At 44.6% G+C, this 17,065-nt stretch overlaps 1 protein-coding gene and 1 pseudogene across 1 annotated transcript; both read left to right on the top strand.

The window, feature by feature from the left end:
• The window catches only part of LOC137024541 (uncharacterized), a 101,531-nt pseudogene that overhangs the window by 2,158 nt on the left and 82,308 nt on the right, over positions 1-17,065 (top strand).
• Positions 4,613-12,790, top strand: LOC137024253 (uncharacterized). The gene is made up of 3 exons (XM_067391577.1): positions 4,613-4,735; positions 5,279-11,871; positions 12,415-12,790. The coding sequence occupies exon 2, from the start codon at positions 5,533-5,535 to the stop codon at positions 11,530-11,532; it is 6,000 nt and encodes a 1,999-aa protein (XP_067247678.1). The 5' UTR covers positions 4,613-4,735; positions 5,279-5,532; the 3' UTR covers positions 11,533-11,871; positions 12,415-12,790.

Genomic DNA, 17,065 nt, shown 5'->3' with positions numbered 1-17,065 from the left:
CTTTCACTCAGATTCCTCTCTGGCTGTTCATGATGGTCTGGTGCGGTTGTCTGGAGAGAGACAGTGTGAGGGGGAGGTGGAAGTTTCCATCCATCAGGTCTGGAGGAGAGTTCTGCTGGACTCCTGGAGTCTCACTGAATCCTCTGTGGTCTGCAGACAGCTGGGCTGTGGCTCTGTGCTGAACTTCTCCGGCTCCTCTTCATCCAGTCCTGAACACAGTCATGAGTGTGTGACGGGCTTCCAGTGCTCTGGGAGTGAAGCTCATCTGGGGAACTGCAGATCTCCACAAACTCTCAACTGCAGCTCCACACAACAGCTGTCAATCACCTGCCTTGGTGAGAAGAGCAACATCTGGGCAGATTCTTCAGTTGTTAGTGATCACTAATGTGTTTTTCTTTCTCTGAATATCAGGTCGCGGGTCCATCAGGCTGGTGGGTTCTGGGGGAGACTGTGCAGGGAGGCTGGAGGTTTTTCACAGCGGCTCATGGGGGACAGTGTGTGATGACTCCTGGGATATTAAAGATGCCCATGTGGTGTGCAGACAGCTGCAGTGTGGAGTGGCCCTCAGTAACCAGCAGGTACCAGCCTGGTTTGGTCCTGGTTCTGGACCCATATGGCTGGATGAGGTGGAGTGTGAGGGGAATGAGACGTCCCTGTGGAGCTGCTCTTCTCCAGGCTGGGGAAAACATGACTGTCAACACAAGGAGGATGTAGGAGTCGTGTGCTCAGGTAAAAAATAATGTAAAACTGTAAAAAAAAACAATAACCTATGTATGTGACTGATAATATCCAGTATACTTGCATTATGCACATTTACAGCAGTTTTGGGAACAGAGAATAGGTCCTTATTCAGAAAATATTTAGAAAATATTAGAACTAATTCCGGTAACGGTTCTTTCATGTGCACTTTTCGGTGTGGATGGAGTACTGGACTACAATACTCTGACAGACTTTTCTGAAGTACTCACTTATCAGTACCACAATACAACATTACTGAATCTACAGCTTGACACGTAGTGCAACTAATGTAGTCCGACTGCCCAATGAATGACTTTAGTGAGTCGGTTCTTTAAGTGAATTTAAAGCGAGAAGCATAACTAGTGTAGTGATTCCTGAACAAATGGGTCAATTCTGTCCAGTAAATCAAAAACATACAGTTTAGAACCAGCTTTGAGACTGACATCAGTGTAGTTACTGACTGGATGCTCATACAACAAAATGTAGCTAAATACTGTACATATTGTGCATTTGGTCAGTAGCATTTTATAAATATGAATAAATTACATTTTTTCACATTTTTGTTTGTTTAAAAATTATGTAATACTCATATATATTGCCTCTTACTATAAAGTCTGTGTAAACACTCTTTGCATGAATTGTTTTAAATGTTTTAAATATATTTATTATTAAAATGATCTCATCCTTTGGAAATGGATATGTATTTTGTTTTTCCAAGTATTTTTTTCCTTAAAAGCACTAAAAGAATCATCGATTTATTTAATCATCGAATTCTTTTATTTCCATCCCAAATGAACAGATTTACAGTATCTCACAGAAGTGAGTACATCCCTCACATTTTTGTAAATATTTTATTATATCTTTTCATGTGACATCACTGAAGAAATGACACTTTGCTACAATGTAAAGTAGTGAGTGTACAGCTTGTATGTCCCCTCAAAATAACTCAACACACAGCCATTAATGTCTAAACCGCTGGCCACAAAAGTGAGTACACCCCTAAGAGAAAATGTCCAAATTGGGCCCAATTTGCCATTTTCTCTCCCTGGTGTCATGTGACACGTTAATAAAAAATGTATTTAGTGCCATACATGGTCCACATGCAAATCTTAAGGTTAACTGGCATACACACACACACATCGAGACAGCCAATACTACAGTTTTTCTTCTATGTTCCTTCGACTGGTGGACCAACACAGTAACACAATTACCACCACATCACATAGGTAAAATGTGAAATTGAAAATCATAATAAATCATATAAACCAATAAATAATACATAGCATAGGTGGAGGGTGAACCAACTCTAGGGTAAGGCTAGATGTGATTCCTCCATGAAAACAGAGTCTATGTCATGAAATCCCAAAATAAATGCAAAAAAATTTGATCTTCAAATTAGTCCTATAAGCTAGCCTGATGTGGTCATACTCAATTCTAGTTCGAATATGAGTCTGATACTGCTCCATTGGGCTTTGATTATGGGGGCGTATTTCAACCGATCCAGGAAAGACATCAATTGGATAGACCTACAACCAATCAGAGCTACAGAGTAAGTGATGTATGTTGAGCGATGCATAGTTGTCAACAGAACTCAACTGCACACATGCTGGAACTAGTAGAAGATGAGCGTAAACAATCTTTGCCGGTGTTGTAAAAAGAATAAGTATACACGGAGTACTTGCCAGTTAATGCGCTGTCGATATCTTCTATAACGGACGCGATGGCGGAATCTACACATCTCAGTTCTTCAACAACAGCCATCATTGTTGTAAACTAATTCAACCCAAGCGCTCTTTGATGACGTGGCTGATTACGTTTCTGGTGATAATCTGTCAATCATCGCCCTGACAAATGTGATTGGTCCGAACAGTTTCTGTTCGGGCATAATTAAGGTGCGTTCAGGCGGCCTTGTAATTCCTGTAGTTACCAGATTCTAGCTTGTAAAAAGCGTTCACGTCCTCGTAGAGATCGTAATTACAGCTTGTAAGCTGGTAGTTTTCTGAGAGCTCCCACATGTACCACGTGGCCGCTGTACCACCTGACCGCTGTAGATTCATTTAGGTGTTGATAGTGGTGTCATGGAAACGCATAATTCCCAGTCCAAGGACCAAAAGGACGTGAACAGCTCCGAATATAACGTCACGTGTTGTCATCTCAAGATTCCGGTAAATACGAGGTGACGTGAACGCAGTATTTCTCCTCTACGGATCGAGTCCAGACGTCCAGACCGAACTCTCCGACCTCAAAATGTTGTGGGCGGGGCTAAGTTCGGCTGGCATCCAGGCTACCTATAAGCCCGTTTCCACCACTAAATAAAAAATTAAAAACAGTAATTGCGACTTTTTATCTTGCAATTCTGACTTTTTTTTCTCACAATTGCGAGTTATAAAGTCACAATTCTAAGATATAAATTCGTAATTGCGAGGGGGAAAAAAGTCAGAATTGTTACTATATTGCGAGTTAATATCTCAGAATTGTGACTATATCACGCAATTGCGAGTTTATATCTGGCAATTCTGACTTTTTTATTAAGTGGCGAAAACGAGCTTCCATATTATAAAGCATAAAAAGCGTGTATAAAAGCCCTCCCTATGTGACCACTAAGCTGTGACTCATCTTATTTCATTGCGATCTCACAAAGTTCTGCTAATCGATTAAGCTGACTTAACAATGAATATCCTATTTGGCCTACATAATAACTAAACTTTTTTGTTAAACGTTAAATTAGAACGATAGGATTTGAGTGTGCAGATCTCAGTACTGGACAAAAACTCATTTCAAGATATGGTTCAAGAAATCATCAAGTAAGTTTGTGATTGGCTACATTGCTCAAAAATACGTTGTAAATAGAAAACCTGTTTATATTAGTTTCGAAGCTCTCAAGAACACAATCACCAAATCTGTGTATGATGAGACTGAGAATTCAGCTAGAATTCCGAGTTCAGCTCGCGCACTGAACAAAACTCTGGCGTTTCAGCGATGACTAATCTGAACGCCTCTGATTGGCCATTGCAAATGTAAGCTCAACAGAATCGTGTGTGATTGGTTAACATGAGCAGATCTATATTAAATATATATTAAATTTATTTTTCACTTTATTACTAGATTTAGTTTAAATGTGCAGATGCATTTTTGGCCAAGCCCCCTCTAATTTTTGACCCATTGCCAGGGGAAGGCTATAGACCGGGTGTGTCTCATACGTTCTGAAAAGTGAAGCCACGGGCTCTTTGATCGCCCCCTGGAGGCTGGATGCAGTACAGGTCATAAACACCGCCCTCTCAATGCAGTCGAATGAGACTTAAGTGAAAACTTAAAAATAAATTCTGCTTCAAATAAAACTTTCTGAAAGATGGTTTTGGTCATTTAAGGTAGTTGTTATCACACTGATATATATTCAATTGTTCGTTTTTGTGATGATTTAGATTTTAGCTAGCAATTTGATTCTATAAAAACGGGGCGTGTCGTCATGATTCGAAGTTGATTGACAGGTTGTCTGAGGACTGTCGGAGCTTCGAGGGGAGATTGAAGATGTATTAACTAACTGTTAATTTTCGATTTCTTTGTCATTAACACCAACAAAATGAGTTGTTCAGCAGTAAACTGTACTAACCGACCTACAGGATCTGACGGATCACTGAACTTTTTTTCTGTAACATCAAATGTGGGCGTTATAAGCTAATTAATAAATGTTATTAGTTAAGATAACACACCTGTAAAAAAGGCCCCAAAGTTATGTTAGTGTTGCTATTATTTAGTACAGTTGACCATAACGTGCTTTATGTTTCACTTTTACTCCCGTTTATTCAGTGCTTGTAATAGGGTAGCAAAGGCGCGCGCTGGTTTGTATATTATATCTGACGTCGCACAGTAGTATGCAGTACGATAGAGATGGTCAGTCGGTTGTCACGCAGTTAGTATTCAGTATGATAGAGATCATCGGTCGGTAAAATTATAATTGTGAGTGACACTTTCCTCAGCGTGTGCGTGAATGAGAAAAGTAAGTAAATCTGCTGCATTACTCGTGATATTGTATTTCTTTGACAGCTGTTATTTCTGATATTCGATATGGATGAGAGTTAGGAGTTTAAGGGTCGTTACACGACCGTTGTGTTAAATATATCCACGTTCGTACGTTACTTTCTAGCTTCGGTCCACCTGACTCAGCACGTCGGGTTAAATGGGTCACATCGTGTTCAGACATGTTTATACTTTATTCAATACTTGTTGTTATGAATGTTAAGTACTCTGTGGCTGAGTAAAATATGAAGTGGTGTTAAATATCATTATCTGGACCGCTATTGATGCTTTAAAGTATATAGATGACAGTAAGTTCTATCTACGTTATTGATCACTTAATGCATGGTAGAAAATCTGAGAAGTGTTTGAATCCTTTCTCTCTGCTTACATTTTAGGGTTTAAGAGATATAGTCATATTCTGACTACTGTTTATTTTATGTTTGTAATGTGTATTAGTGCTTAAGGAGGAATGAGTGTATGCATATGTTTCCTTTATTCATTTGTATTTGTTCTCTCTTTATAGAAACCACACTCGAAATTACACTCACCTTTAAAACTCACTCCTACAAGAAAGAGGAGGAATAAACAGAATAATAAGAATTATCTCTCCGCTCTTCATTTCATACTCTGGAATATTTGGCCTTAAGTGGTGTTCTGGCCGACACACCTGAGTGAACCTGGTGATAAACCCAGAATTAGCACCTAGACTGAGCGTCTACCCATTATCTTCACTTCATTGATGGTCCTTCGAGCCGGATTACTGGGTTTACGTCAGAGATGGAATTACATCCAGAGTATGATGTTTGTGGTGCACGTCCCAAACGGCACATTCGCCCACCTGTGCGCTATGCAGATTATGAGGTTGATTATAGGGGCTACATCGGTGAGAGGTACCGAGAGGAATTAGAGAGTACTCACCAGGAGGGAAATGCCAGGATGACACCCCTCACCTCCCCTTATGACTCTTCCCTTCGCCTGCAGAGGCGGGATGCTATTCTTCAGGAGATGGACCTGGGCTATAGGGCGGAGAACCAACAGCCCAGCCAGAAGAATCAGCTAGCCCCCCAGTGGTTTCCAGAGAGAGAGTTTAGGGAACAACTACGAGATTACTCTATTCCCCTGCCTTCAGTGCTGCACCCCATACATCCACAGGAGGAGAGCCGAGTTGAGTTAGATGACATTCGTCATGAAAGACACCTTCTGCAGCAGACACAGCGGGACATGGCATCAGACTTAGACGAGCTTAGAGCATTGCGAGCAGACATGAAACAGTTAGTAGATGCTGTTCGCAACATGCAGAGTCCAACCTCTATTCATACCAGAAAGCCAGAGTTAACGGTGACGTCGCCACGGCCACCTGTTGAACGCGAACCTAAAGCTGAGGAAGAGGATGATTGGCCTGCACCACCACCATGGCCAGACCCAGAATTGGACGAGCCTCTCCCTAGTGACCCACCTATAGCACACTCGCTTATCAGTAGCATAGATGAGGTTCCAAGAATTAAGGAAGAAGCACCACCAGCCACAGCTCCTAACATGTTTGTGGGCCAGCCACAAGTTACTCACTCAGCACGTGAGGCCCTTCCTACCGCCAGGCCATGGGAGGACACTGCCCGTCATCCACCTCCCTGGTTCAAGCCCGTTCAGTTTCTGCCGCAGCCACACAGATTACCTTCAGCTGAGCCCAAGTACCCTACTGCTTATGGTGGTCAACGGAGTGAGCTTGGCTTCAACCTAACGCCCCAACAGCGACATCCAGGCATGGCATGGACACAGCCCCCGCCTTTTAGCTCACCTCAGGATCGTAACTACAGCATCCCAGAGCCAAGTTACCGTGGGCCACGCCCAACAATCCGCAACTTCTCAAGTCGGGACCCAAGTGAGTTCGCGCGGCTCAAGATCTCATTGGAGAACCTCCTACCACATGATGCATCTGAGCTGTTTAAATATCAAGTGTTGGTCGATCACCTGCAACTAGAAGAAGCCAGGTTAATAGCAGATGCTTACCTTAACTCCCCAACACCCTTCTCAGACACAATGGTTGCCCTCAATGACAAGTTCGGCCGGCCACATCAGATAGCGCTGAGGCGTATTGCTGCTGTGATGGACTCACCAGACATAAAGCGGGGAGACTTTGCCGCATTTGAGAAGTTTGCACTCCAGATACAATCACTGGTGGGGATGCTGAAGACACTAGGCCACGAGGGTGAAGTGGAACTACAATGTGGGTCACATGTTGCTCGTCTGTTGAGCAAGCTGCCGCCTGAGCAGAGAGCAGAGTTTCGCCGCTGCATGTACCATCAGGGCACACAAACCCACACCTTATCTAATCTTTCAGATTGGTTGAAATACGAGTCTTGGTGCCAGGACTCCGAAGAACAGTTGGCTGTGAGAGGAGCTCGGGAGAAGCCGGTGGCCAGATATGAGGGTAGGAAGGGTAAGCAACCTACTACTGTCCTCCATGGTGTGAAGGACACTGCTAAGAAATCTGAGGCTCCAGTTCCAAGCAGCTCCTTCAAAAGGAACAAGAGCAAGCCATATTGTCCATTCTGCAATAATGAGGAACACTACCTTAGCCAGTGCACAGAGGTATCCAGGCTAACAAAGGATCAGCTGACCGAATGGATAAAAAGTAACAGGAGGTGTTGGCGATGTGCACGGCCACACCAGGCGGCCCAGTGCAACTTAAAGAAGACATGCAGCCTCTGCCAAGGGAAACATCTCCAGGTTCTGCATGAGGTGAATATGAGGTCATCCAAGGAGGCAGCGTCAACACCGGCAGCGGAAACCCAAGGCACAAGGGGGACAACAGAGGTTCTGTATTTAGACAGACCCACTGAAGGCAGTCGGGTCCTTCTGAAAGTTGTCAAAGTCCGCCTTCACCATGGTGACCAATCAATCAACACCTATGCCATACTTGATGACGGTTCAGAGAGAACTATGCTGTTGTCAGATGCTGCAGAGAAGCTAGGTGTGCAGGGGATTCAAGAGGACCTACCACTACGTACAATTAGAGAGGAAGTGCAGACACTTCGTGGTGCATCAGTGTCGTTCTTTATTTCTTCGCCATTAACGCCAAAGACCAAGTTTAAGATTACAGGTGCATTCACTAGTGATCGTATTGGACTAGCTGCCCATACTTACCCCATGAAGCAACTCCGGAACACCTACAAGCACCTCACTGACCTTCCCATACGGACTCTTATAAATGTCAAACCCCTGCTTCTCATTGGGAGTGACCATCCCCATCTCGTCACTCCCATTGAACCTGTCAGATTGGGACCTCCAGGTGGGCCTGCTGCCATCCGCACAAGGCTGGGCTGGACTCTGCAGGGCCCATCGAGTGTAGTCCATCACCACGCCCAATCACAGCAGTGTCTATTTACAACAGTAACACCCCAGGCGAGCGAGCTTATGAAACATGTTGAGAGATTATGGCAGGTCGACATTGTTCCATTCAGAAGCGAGAAACTAGTTACTCGTTCAAGGCAGGACCAAGAGGCCATCAGCATCCTGGAGACCAAAACCATCAGGGTAGAGGTTGATGGCATTCTCCGTTACGCAACCCCACTGCTCCGCCGGAAAGACATGCCGCTCTTTCAGGCTACCAAAGAAGCCGTCATGCCCTGTTTACGAAGTGTAGAGAGGCGACTTGCCAGAGATCCTGCACGAGCAGAAGCCTACAGAGTGGAGATGGAGAAATTAATAAAGGCAGGCTCTGTCATCAAGTGTGGACCGAAAGTTTCAGACAAGGAAGGTTGTGAGGAATGGTATATCCCTCACCATATGGTGAGCCATAATGGCAAGAATAGGCTGGTATTCAACTGCTCCTATCAGTATCGAGGGCAGAACCTCAACGACCATCTACTGCCTGGGCCGACCTTAGGAGCATCACTACTGGGAGTTCTGCTAAGATTCCGAGAGCATGCAGTTGCAGTTAGCGGAGACATTAGAGGCATGTTCCACCAAGTTCGCCTCCTCCCAGAGGATCGTGCTCTGCTCAGATTTCTTTGGCGCGACATCAGTCAAGAAGGACCTCCTGCAGTGTACGAGTGGCAGGTGCTACCGTTTGGTACAACATGTAGCCCCTGCTGTGCCACATTCGCCTTACAGCGCCATGTCTCTGATAACAGCCAGCCAGATGAAGATGTGAGGATATCAGTTCAGAAATGTTTTTATGTAGATAACTGCCTCCAGAGTGTTCCCACAATTGCTGAAGCGAGGCATTTAGTCGACAAACTACGAGCCATTCTTGCGTCTGCAGGCTTCGATCTACGTCAGTGGGCCAGCAATGAACCAGGTGTAATAAGTCACCTACCAGAAGAGAGCTGCTCTGCTAGTGTTGAGTTGTGGCTGGCTCAGAACAAGATCGATACCCCAGAATCTACTCTAGGGCTAAGCTGGCTCTTCCACACTGATGTTCTTGGTTACAAGCATCGTCATGTGGAGTACGGTGTCCCCACGATGCGTAATATCTACAAGGTGCTGGCGAGTCAGTACGATCCATTGGGCTTCATCCTACCCTACACCACCAGGGCTAAGATAATCGTCCGACACCTTTGGGACAAACACAGGGGATGGGATGATCCACTACTACCGCAGGAGCTTCTGCAGCAATGGAAAGACTGGGAAGAAGAACTACAAGTCTTACCTCAAGTCACCCTGCCCCGCCCATACTTGTCAAAGTCTGTGGACATCTCCGGTCTTCAGAGAGAGGTGCATGTATTTTGTGACGCCTCAGAAGAGGCGTATGGTTCAGTGGCGTACCTCCGGACCACTGACCGACATGGTGAAGTGTATCTGTCATTCCTGATGGCCCGTTCCAGAGTCGCTCCTAAGCGATTTCACTCTATGCCCCGATTAGAACTCTGTGCTGCCCTTACTGGTGCACAGCTCTCTCAGGTGCTGAAGAGGGAGCTTACCATCCACATTGATCAGACAACCCTTTGGTCAGATTCCACAACGGTGCTGACATGGCTGAGGTCAGAATCCTGCCGGTTCAAGGTCTTTGTGGGCACCCGCGTGGCAGAGATACAGGAGCTGACTGACGGGCATGCCTGGAGATATGTTGATACCGCAAGAAACCCTGCGGATGACGTAACACGTGGAAAGAAGCTGCGAGAGCTTATTCAGCCAAATAGATGGAGCCTGGGACCAGCCTTCCTCCTGAACAGTCCAGTCTCATGGCCAGAGGACCCCACTGTTGACCAAACAGAAGATACCTCAGAGCTACGCAAGCCTATCTTCTGTGGGGTCGCCGCCGTTGCATCAAGCCAGGCAACTTCAGACCTGGGCCAATACGGCTCGTGGAAGGAGTTGTTGGAAGGGACAGTGCAGGAGCTGCATGGGGCAGCCAACTCTAATGATAAGCCCACAGCTGAAGACTACCGACAGGCTGAACAGTTAATACTTCAGAGGGCTCAGAGGGATAGTTTTCAGCAGGAGTACAGCCTCCTGAAAGCTGGTAAACCCGTCCCCAGCTACAGTCGACTTCGCACGCTGTCTCCAGAGCTGGATGGAAAGGGAGAGCTCATTCGTGTTGGAGGACGACTCCGTCGAGCAGAAGGCTTAGAACTGACCACTCTTCATCCAGTCATCTTGGACCCAGGTCATCGAGTAGCTACGCTCTTGATTCAAGACTTTGATAACCGCCTCCGCCACCCAGGACCAGAGCGGGTGTTCGCCGAGCTTCGACGCTCCTTCTGGATCCTGCGAGGGCGTGAGGCTATCCGGCGCTACCAGTATAGCTGCGCTGACTGTCGACGATGGAGGGCAAAACCTACAGTGCCGAAGATGGCAGACCTGCCATCAGCCCGTCTGCGCCTTTTCAAGCCTGCTTTCTATTCTACGGGGATGGACTGCTTTGGGCCATTTGAGATCAAAGTGGGCCGGCGCCGGGAGAAGAGATGGGGGATCATTTTCAAGTGCCTCACAACTAGGGCGGTGCACTTGGACCTCCTTACCGCTATTGATACGGATGCTTTTCTGATGTCCCTTCGTCGGTTTATTGCCCGTAGAGGAACACCTGCAGAGCTGTTCTCTGATCAGGGGACAAATTTCAAGGGAGGTGAGCGGGAACTCCGTGAAACTTTCGTTGAAATGTCTAAAGAACTACAACATCTCCTTGCACCACAGAAGATCTCCTTCCGCTTTAACCCCCCAGCAGCTCCCCATTTCGGAGGGGTGTGGGAGAGGGAGATACGCTCAGTTAAGAGCGCACTCTATGCCACAGTCGGTGCTCAGCCTGTTCCAGAAGAAGTGCTTCGGACCGTACTTACTGAGGTGGAAGGGATCCTTAACAGTAAACCCTTGGGTTATGTGTCTTCAGATGCCAGCGACCCAGATCCAGTGACTCCCAGTGTTCTTCTCATGGGGCGGCCTGATGGTTCGCTACCTCAGGTAGTCTACCCCGAAAGTGAGCTCATCTGTCGCCGGCGTTGGAAGCACTCCCAAATCTTGGCTGATCACTTCTGGGCCCGTTTCATCCGACTCTATGTGCCGAGTCTACAAGCTCGCCAGAAGTGGCAGGCTACACCAGCCGATATTGCAGGGGACTGTGTAGTGATGATCGCTGATCCGCATCTTCCGAGGGCCCTCTGGCCCATTGGAAAAGTAGTCAAGACTCATCCCAGCCCTGACGGGCACATCAGGTCCGCTGATGTAAAGGTGAAGGAGAGAATCTACACCCGGCCAGTTGCCAGGCTGGTTGTTCTCCCTGCACTTCCTTCTGGAGAAGATGGAGATGGTTTCTCTCCTGCCACTACACCCCAGCCATAGAACTTTGTTGCCTTTAGTGATGAGCAAATGTATTACATACATTTGGGGGCGGCTGTAAAAAAGGCCCCAAAGTTATGTTAGTGTTGCTATTATTTAGTACAGTTGACCATAACGTGCTTTATGTTTCACTTTTACTCCCGTTTATTCAGTGCTTGTAATAGGGTAGCAAAGGCGCGCTCTGGTTTGTATATTATATCTGACGTCGCACAGTAGTATGCAGTACGATAGAGATGGTCAGTCGGTTGTCACGCAGTTAGTATTCAGTATGATAGAGATCATCGGTCGGTAAAATTATAATTGTGAGTGACACTTTCCTCAGCGTGTGCGTGAATGAGAAAAGTAAGTAAATCTGCTGCATTACTCGTGATATTGTATTTCTTTGACAGCTGTTATTTCTGATATTCGATATGGATGAGAGTTAGGAGTTTAAGGGTCGTTACACGACCGTTGTGTTAAATATATCCACGTTCGTACGTTACTTTCTAGCTTCGGTCCACCTGACTCAGCACGTCGGGTTAAATGGGTCACATCGTGTTCAGACATGTTTATACTTTATTCAATACTTGTTGTTATGAATGTTAAGTACTCTGTGGCTGAGTAAAATATGAAGTGGTGTTAAATATCATTATCTGGACCGCTATTGATGCTTTAAAGTATATAGATGACAGTAAGTTCTATCTACGTTATTGATCACTTAATGCATGGTAGAAAATCTGAGAAGTGTTTGAATCCTTTCTCTCTGCTTACATTTTAGGGTTTAAGAGATATAGTCATATTCTGACTACTGTTTATTTTATGTTTGTAATGTGTATTAGTGCTTAAGGAGGAATGAGTGTATGCATATGTTTCCTTTATTCATTTGTATTTGTTCTCTCTTTATAGAAACCACACTCGAAATTACACTCACCTTTAAAACTCACTCCTACAAGAAAGAGGAGGAATAAACAGAATAATAAGAATTATCTCTCCGCTCTTCATTTCATACTCTGGAATATTTGGCCTTAAGTGGTGTTCTGGCCGACACACCTGAGTGAACCTGGTGATAAACCCAGAATTAGCACCTAGACTGAGCGTCTACCCATTATCTTCACTTCAACACCTAATGTTAACCATGTCGGAAAAAGCAGGTGATCGTTATCTGGCAGTTACTTATTATTTTTATGGGTATAAAATAATAATTAGCAGGACAAAACTAATGATAGCTTACTCTAATTACAGCAATCGATCTCCTGTAACGTTAGTTGAACTTGATTTAAAATGGCAGGACCGTTTCTGACGATTTAGAGTTGTTTCTAGTGGCATATTATATTGATTTTATCTACTGAATTTGCTGTTTCAAAAATATTATTGCTCTAGAAACAGAATAGCCTATTATTTTATAGGTAGACTTTTAAATTGTGCATAATTTTTATAGTCTATTTAAAATACTAGAATGATGACGCAGTCGTCTGGGCAGAAGTTTGATATCGCGACTCCGCCTCTGGCTCAACTGATGATTCCTTCTGCGCATGCCCAGGCTCCAAACTTTTTTTTTTTTGACGTATTGCGTAACATGTCAGCGCCCATTCGGTCGGCCATTTTGGCTTCAGTTCATTACAATGGAAGGAAGCGACGTCGCGTCGTCCATCTTTTTTTACAGTCTATGCTATAGACCTTATTTTCCAGAGCGCGCCGCCATCTTTAGAATATTGTCTTTGAACTTCCGTTTTCGCGGTAGCCCTGTATATTTCTATGGCATCGCTGTTGAAGAATAATTAGCTGGTGAAGTGGATTTACGTGTTGTAGAGTTAACAAAAGTTATCATAAGCATTGTAATGTTTAAAGCGGGTGTCTTAACAAATGTCAGTAGAACGGGGAGATTTTAAAAGGAGCAGTTCATTCATAAATACATAAGATCGCTGTGGAAATACAAGCCGGAAGTCAAAAGACAACGAGCGCAGCGCTGAAAAGGGGCGGGGCTACATAAGGTTTATAGCCTTCCCCAGCCTTAAACACGCTCCGCCTATGATAGCCTACCAATCAGCGCTCAAGACACGCATAAAACTTGTCACAGCGCACCGGTAAACTAATTATTATGAGTGTGTAGTAAAAAAACAGCAAGCAGACTTTCTAAACATTTTAATATTTTATTGTTAATGTTTTCTGTTTTCGGCTGCAAAGATGAAGTCTACGATGCTGATTCGTCATGTCCGCTACTAGTGGACGCGCCTATATGTTTCATACGGATTACATAATCTGAGAATATGTAGGCCTAGGCTATTTTCCATTTGAATTGGTTTGCTTAAAAGTGGACATTTCAAGCTTTCTACAGACGTATCGCACCGGCGCCTCCATGTCAAACAGTGAGCACGCTCTCCACACAAATATTTGGATATGCGCCTAATAAGAGCGCACATTTATCTAGGACTAGGGTAAAATTAGCAGACTTGTAAAGTTGCTTCTACTTACATGTTTCAAGTGATAATCCGTATTTGAGATCGATCAATCATAGGCGAATGTCTGGATTTCCTGCCGTTAACGATCTCTCCCTCGAACTGCGTGACTTCGCCCCTTCTGTCTTGATGTATCCAATGCCTTGAAGTATCAAGTCAACTTGGGTATTTTTTCAGTATCTTGTTCACGTTGTTCTTTTAACCTTTGTATTTTCCGTTTTTTTGTGCTCCACTATAATTTCTTTCGGACATTTTGCCACTATGCCGTCTAGCAATAGCAGTGACGTAAATGAAAATGATTAATATGAATTGATCAGAAAAAAAAAAAAGTCTGGCCAATCCGGGGCCCCTGCAGCCTAGGTAAGCCTGTGCGTTAATCCGTGCCTGGTGGCCACCATTATTTTCCAGCACTGCCTTAACCCTCCTGGGCATGGAGTTCACCAGAGCTTCACAGGTCGTCCTCTTCCACTCCTCCATGATGACATCACGGAGCTGGTGGATGTTAGAGACCTTGCGCTCCTCCACCTTCCATTTGAGGATGCCCCTCAATAGGGTTTAGGTACCCTCAGCTTCTTTAGCAAGGCAGTGGTCGCCTTAGAGGTGTGTTTGGGGTCATTATCATGTTGGAATACTGCCCTGTGGCCCAGTCTCCGAAGGGACGGGATCATGCTCTGCTTCAGTATGTCACAGTACATGTTGGCATTCATGGTTCCCTCAATGAACTGTAGCTCCCCAGTGCCGGCAGCACTCATGCAGCCCCAGACCATGACACTCCCACCACCATGCTTGACTGTAGACTAGACACACTTGTCTTTGTACTCCTCACCTGGTTGCCACCACACACACTTGATACAATCTCAACCAAATAAGTTTATCTTGGTCTTATCAGACCACAGGAAATGGTTCCAGTAATCTATGTCCTTAGTCTGCTTGTCTTCAGCAAACTGTTTGCGGGCTTTCTTGTGCATCATCTTTAGAAGGGGCTTCCTTCTGGGATGACAGCCATGCAGACCAATTTGATGCAGTGTGCGGCATACGGTCTGGGGCACTGACAGGTTGAACCCCCACCCCTTCAACCTCTGCAGCAATGCTGGCAGCACTCATACGTCTATTTCCCAAACACAACCTCTGTATATGACGCTGAGCACGTGCTCTCAACTTCTTTGGTCAACCATGGCGAGGCCTGTTCTGAGTGGAACCTGTCCTGTTAAACCACTGTATGGTCTTGACCACTGTGCTGTAGCTCAGTATCATGGTCTTGGCAATCTTCTTATAGCCTACGCCATCTTTATGTAGAGCAACAATTATTTTTTTCAGATCCTCAGAGAGTTCTTTGCCATGAGGTACCATGTTGAACTTCCAGTGACCAGTATGAGAGTGAGAGCGATAACAGCAAATTTAACACACCTGCTCCCCATTCACACCTGAGACCTTGTGACACTAACGAGTCACATGACACCAGGGAGAGAAAATGGCAAATTGGGCCCAATTTGGACATTTTCACTTAGGTGTGTACTCACTTTTGTGGCCAGTGGTTTAGACATTAATGGCTGTGTGTTGAGTTATTTTGAGAGGACAGCAAATTTACACTGTTATACAAGCTGTACACTCACTATTTACATTGTAGCAAAGTGTCATTTCTTCAGTGTTGTCACATGAAAAGATATTTACAAAAATGTGAGGGATGTACTCACTTCTGTGAGATACTGTAAGTCACATGAGAGTTGAAGTTGATTCTCATCCTTGTCTTTCTAGAGTTTAAAGAGTTCAGTTTAACTGAGGGCTGTGAAGGGAATTTGGAGGTTTTCTACAATGGATCCTGGGGTAATGTGTGTTATAATAAGATGGACAGAGACACAGCGAGTCTGATCTGTCAAGAGCTGAACTGTGGAAGATCTGCCAGTGAACCCAGTAATTCAGAGGGACTGAAGTCTCATAATTGGCTTGATAATTTTAAATGTCGACGTCATGATTCAACTCTATGGCAGTGTCCATCTTCACCCTGGGGACTGAATGACTGTAATAATGAAGTGGCCAAAATCACCTGCTCAAGTGAGATGATATTTAACTGATTTAAAATAATATTATTATTATTTTTAATTGTTCTTTTCAGTATTGAATGAAAATGTAATGTTTTAATCTCAGAGGAACAGACTCCTGAATCTCCTCAGAGTCGTCTGACATGTTCAAACTCATCATCTCCTCACCAGAGACAGTGTTCAAGTAAGTTTATTATTATCATCACAACTTAATAGTTATAAATTTAGGATGTATTTTTTTCTCTATATATGTATTAAAATCTATGCACTTGAACACTAATAATTTATAATAACTTTAAATAGTTATAAAATGCATTGTAAATGTGTTTTTGTAAATGGTGAGCTTTAGCTGGTCAGTGATGTTGATGTGTGTGATTTAGATCATGTTCCTCTCAGACTGAGTGGAGGGGAGGGCCGGTGCTCTGGGAGGCTGGAGGTGTATCATAACGCTGAGTGGGGCTCAGTCTGTGATGATCTGTGGGACATCAGCGATGCTCAGGTGGTCTGCAGACAGCTGGGTTGTGGAGCAGCACTGAGGGCTGATGGGAATTCAGTCTTTGGTGCTGGTGAAGGTGTTGTGTGGCTGAACAGAGTCGAGTGCAGAGGGAATGAGATTCACCTGTGGGACTGTCCTCTCTCCCTGAAGAACCACACTGACTGCTCCAAAAAATATCATGCTGGACTCACCTGTGCAGGTCACAGAAAATCACTGACCAATATTAGTAATTTTAGTTCTAATAATATTTGTGTATTTAAACCATCATTTGCTTTTATTTGATTTTGAATGTGTTTGTGTCTTTTTTGACAGATTTACCAGATTTGTCAGTGTCCACTACTCCTGCCACAACAACATCATCTTCTCCTCCAGTTTCTCAGACAGTGAGCTCAACATCAGTCTCTCCTCCACAAACTCCTCCGTCTCTCTCTGTGCTTGTGATTGTACTGGGAGTTGTGCTCTTACTGCTCTTAGTGCCACTGCTTATACTGATTCAGCAGAACAGAGTGATGAGGAGAGGTAGGAGAGATCCAGAGACTGTCATATTGTGTCTTATTCAGTGTGTG

This window comes from Chanodichthys erythropterus, chromosome 8 (assembly GCF_024489055.1).
Source record: "Chanodichthys erythropterus isolate Z2021 chromosome 8, ASM2448905v1, whole genome shotgun sequence".
NCBI lineage: Eukaryota > Metazoa > Chordata > Actinopteri > Cypriniformes > Xenocyprididae > Chanodichthys > Chanodichthys erythropterus.
This window is presented reverse-complemented; position numbering and strand designations above follow the sequence as displayed.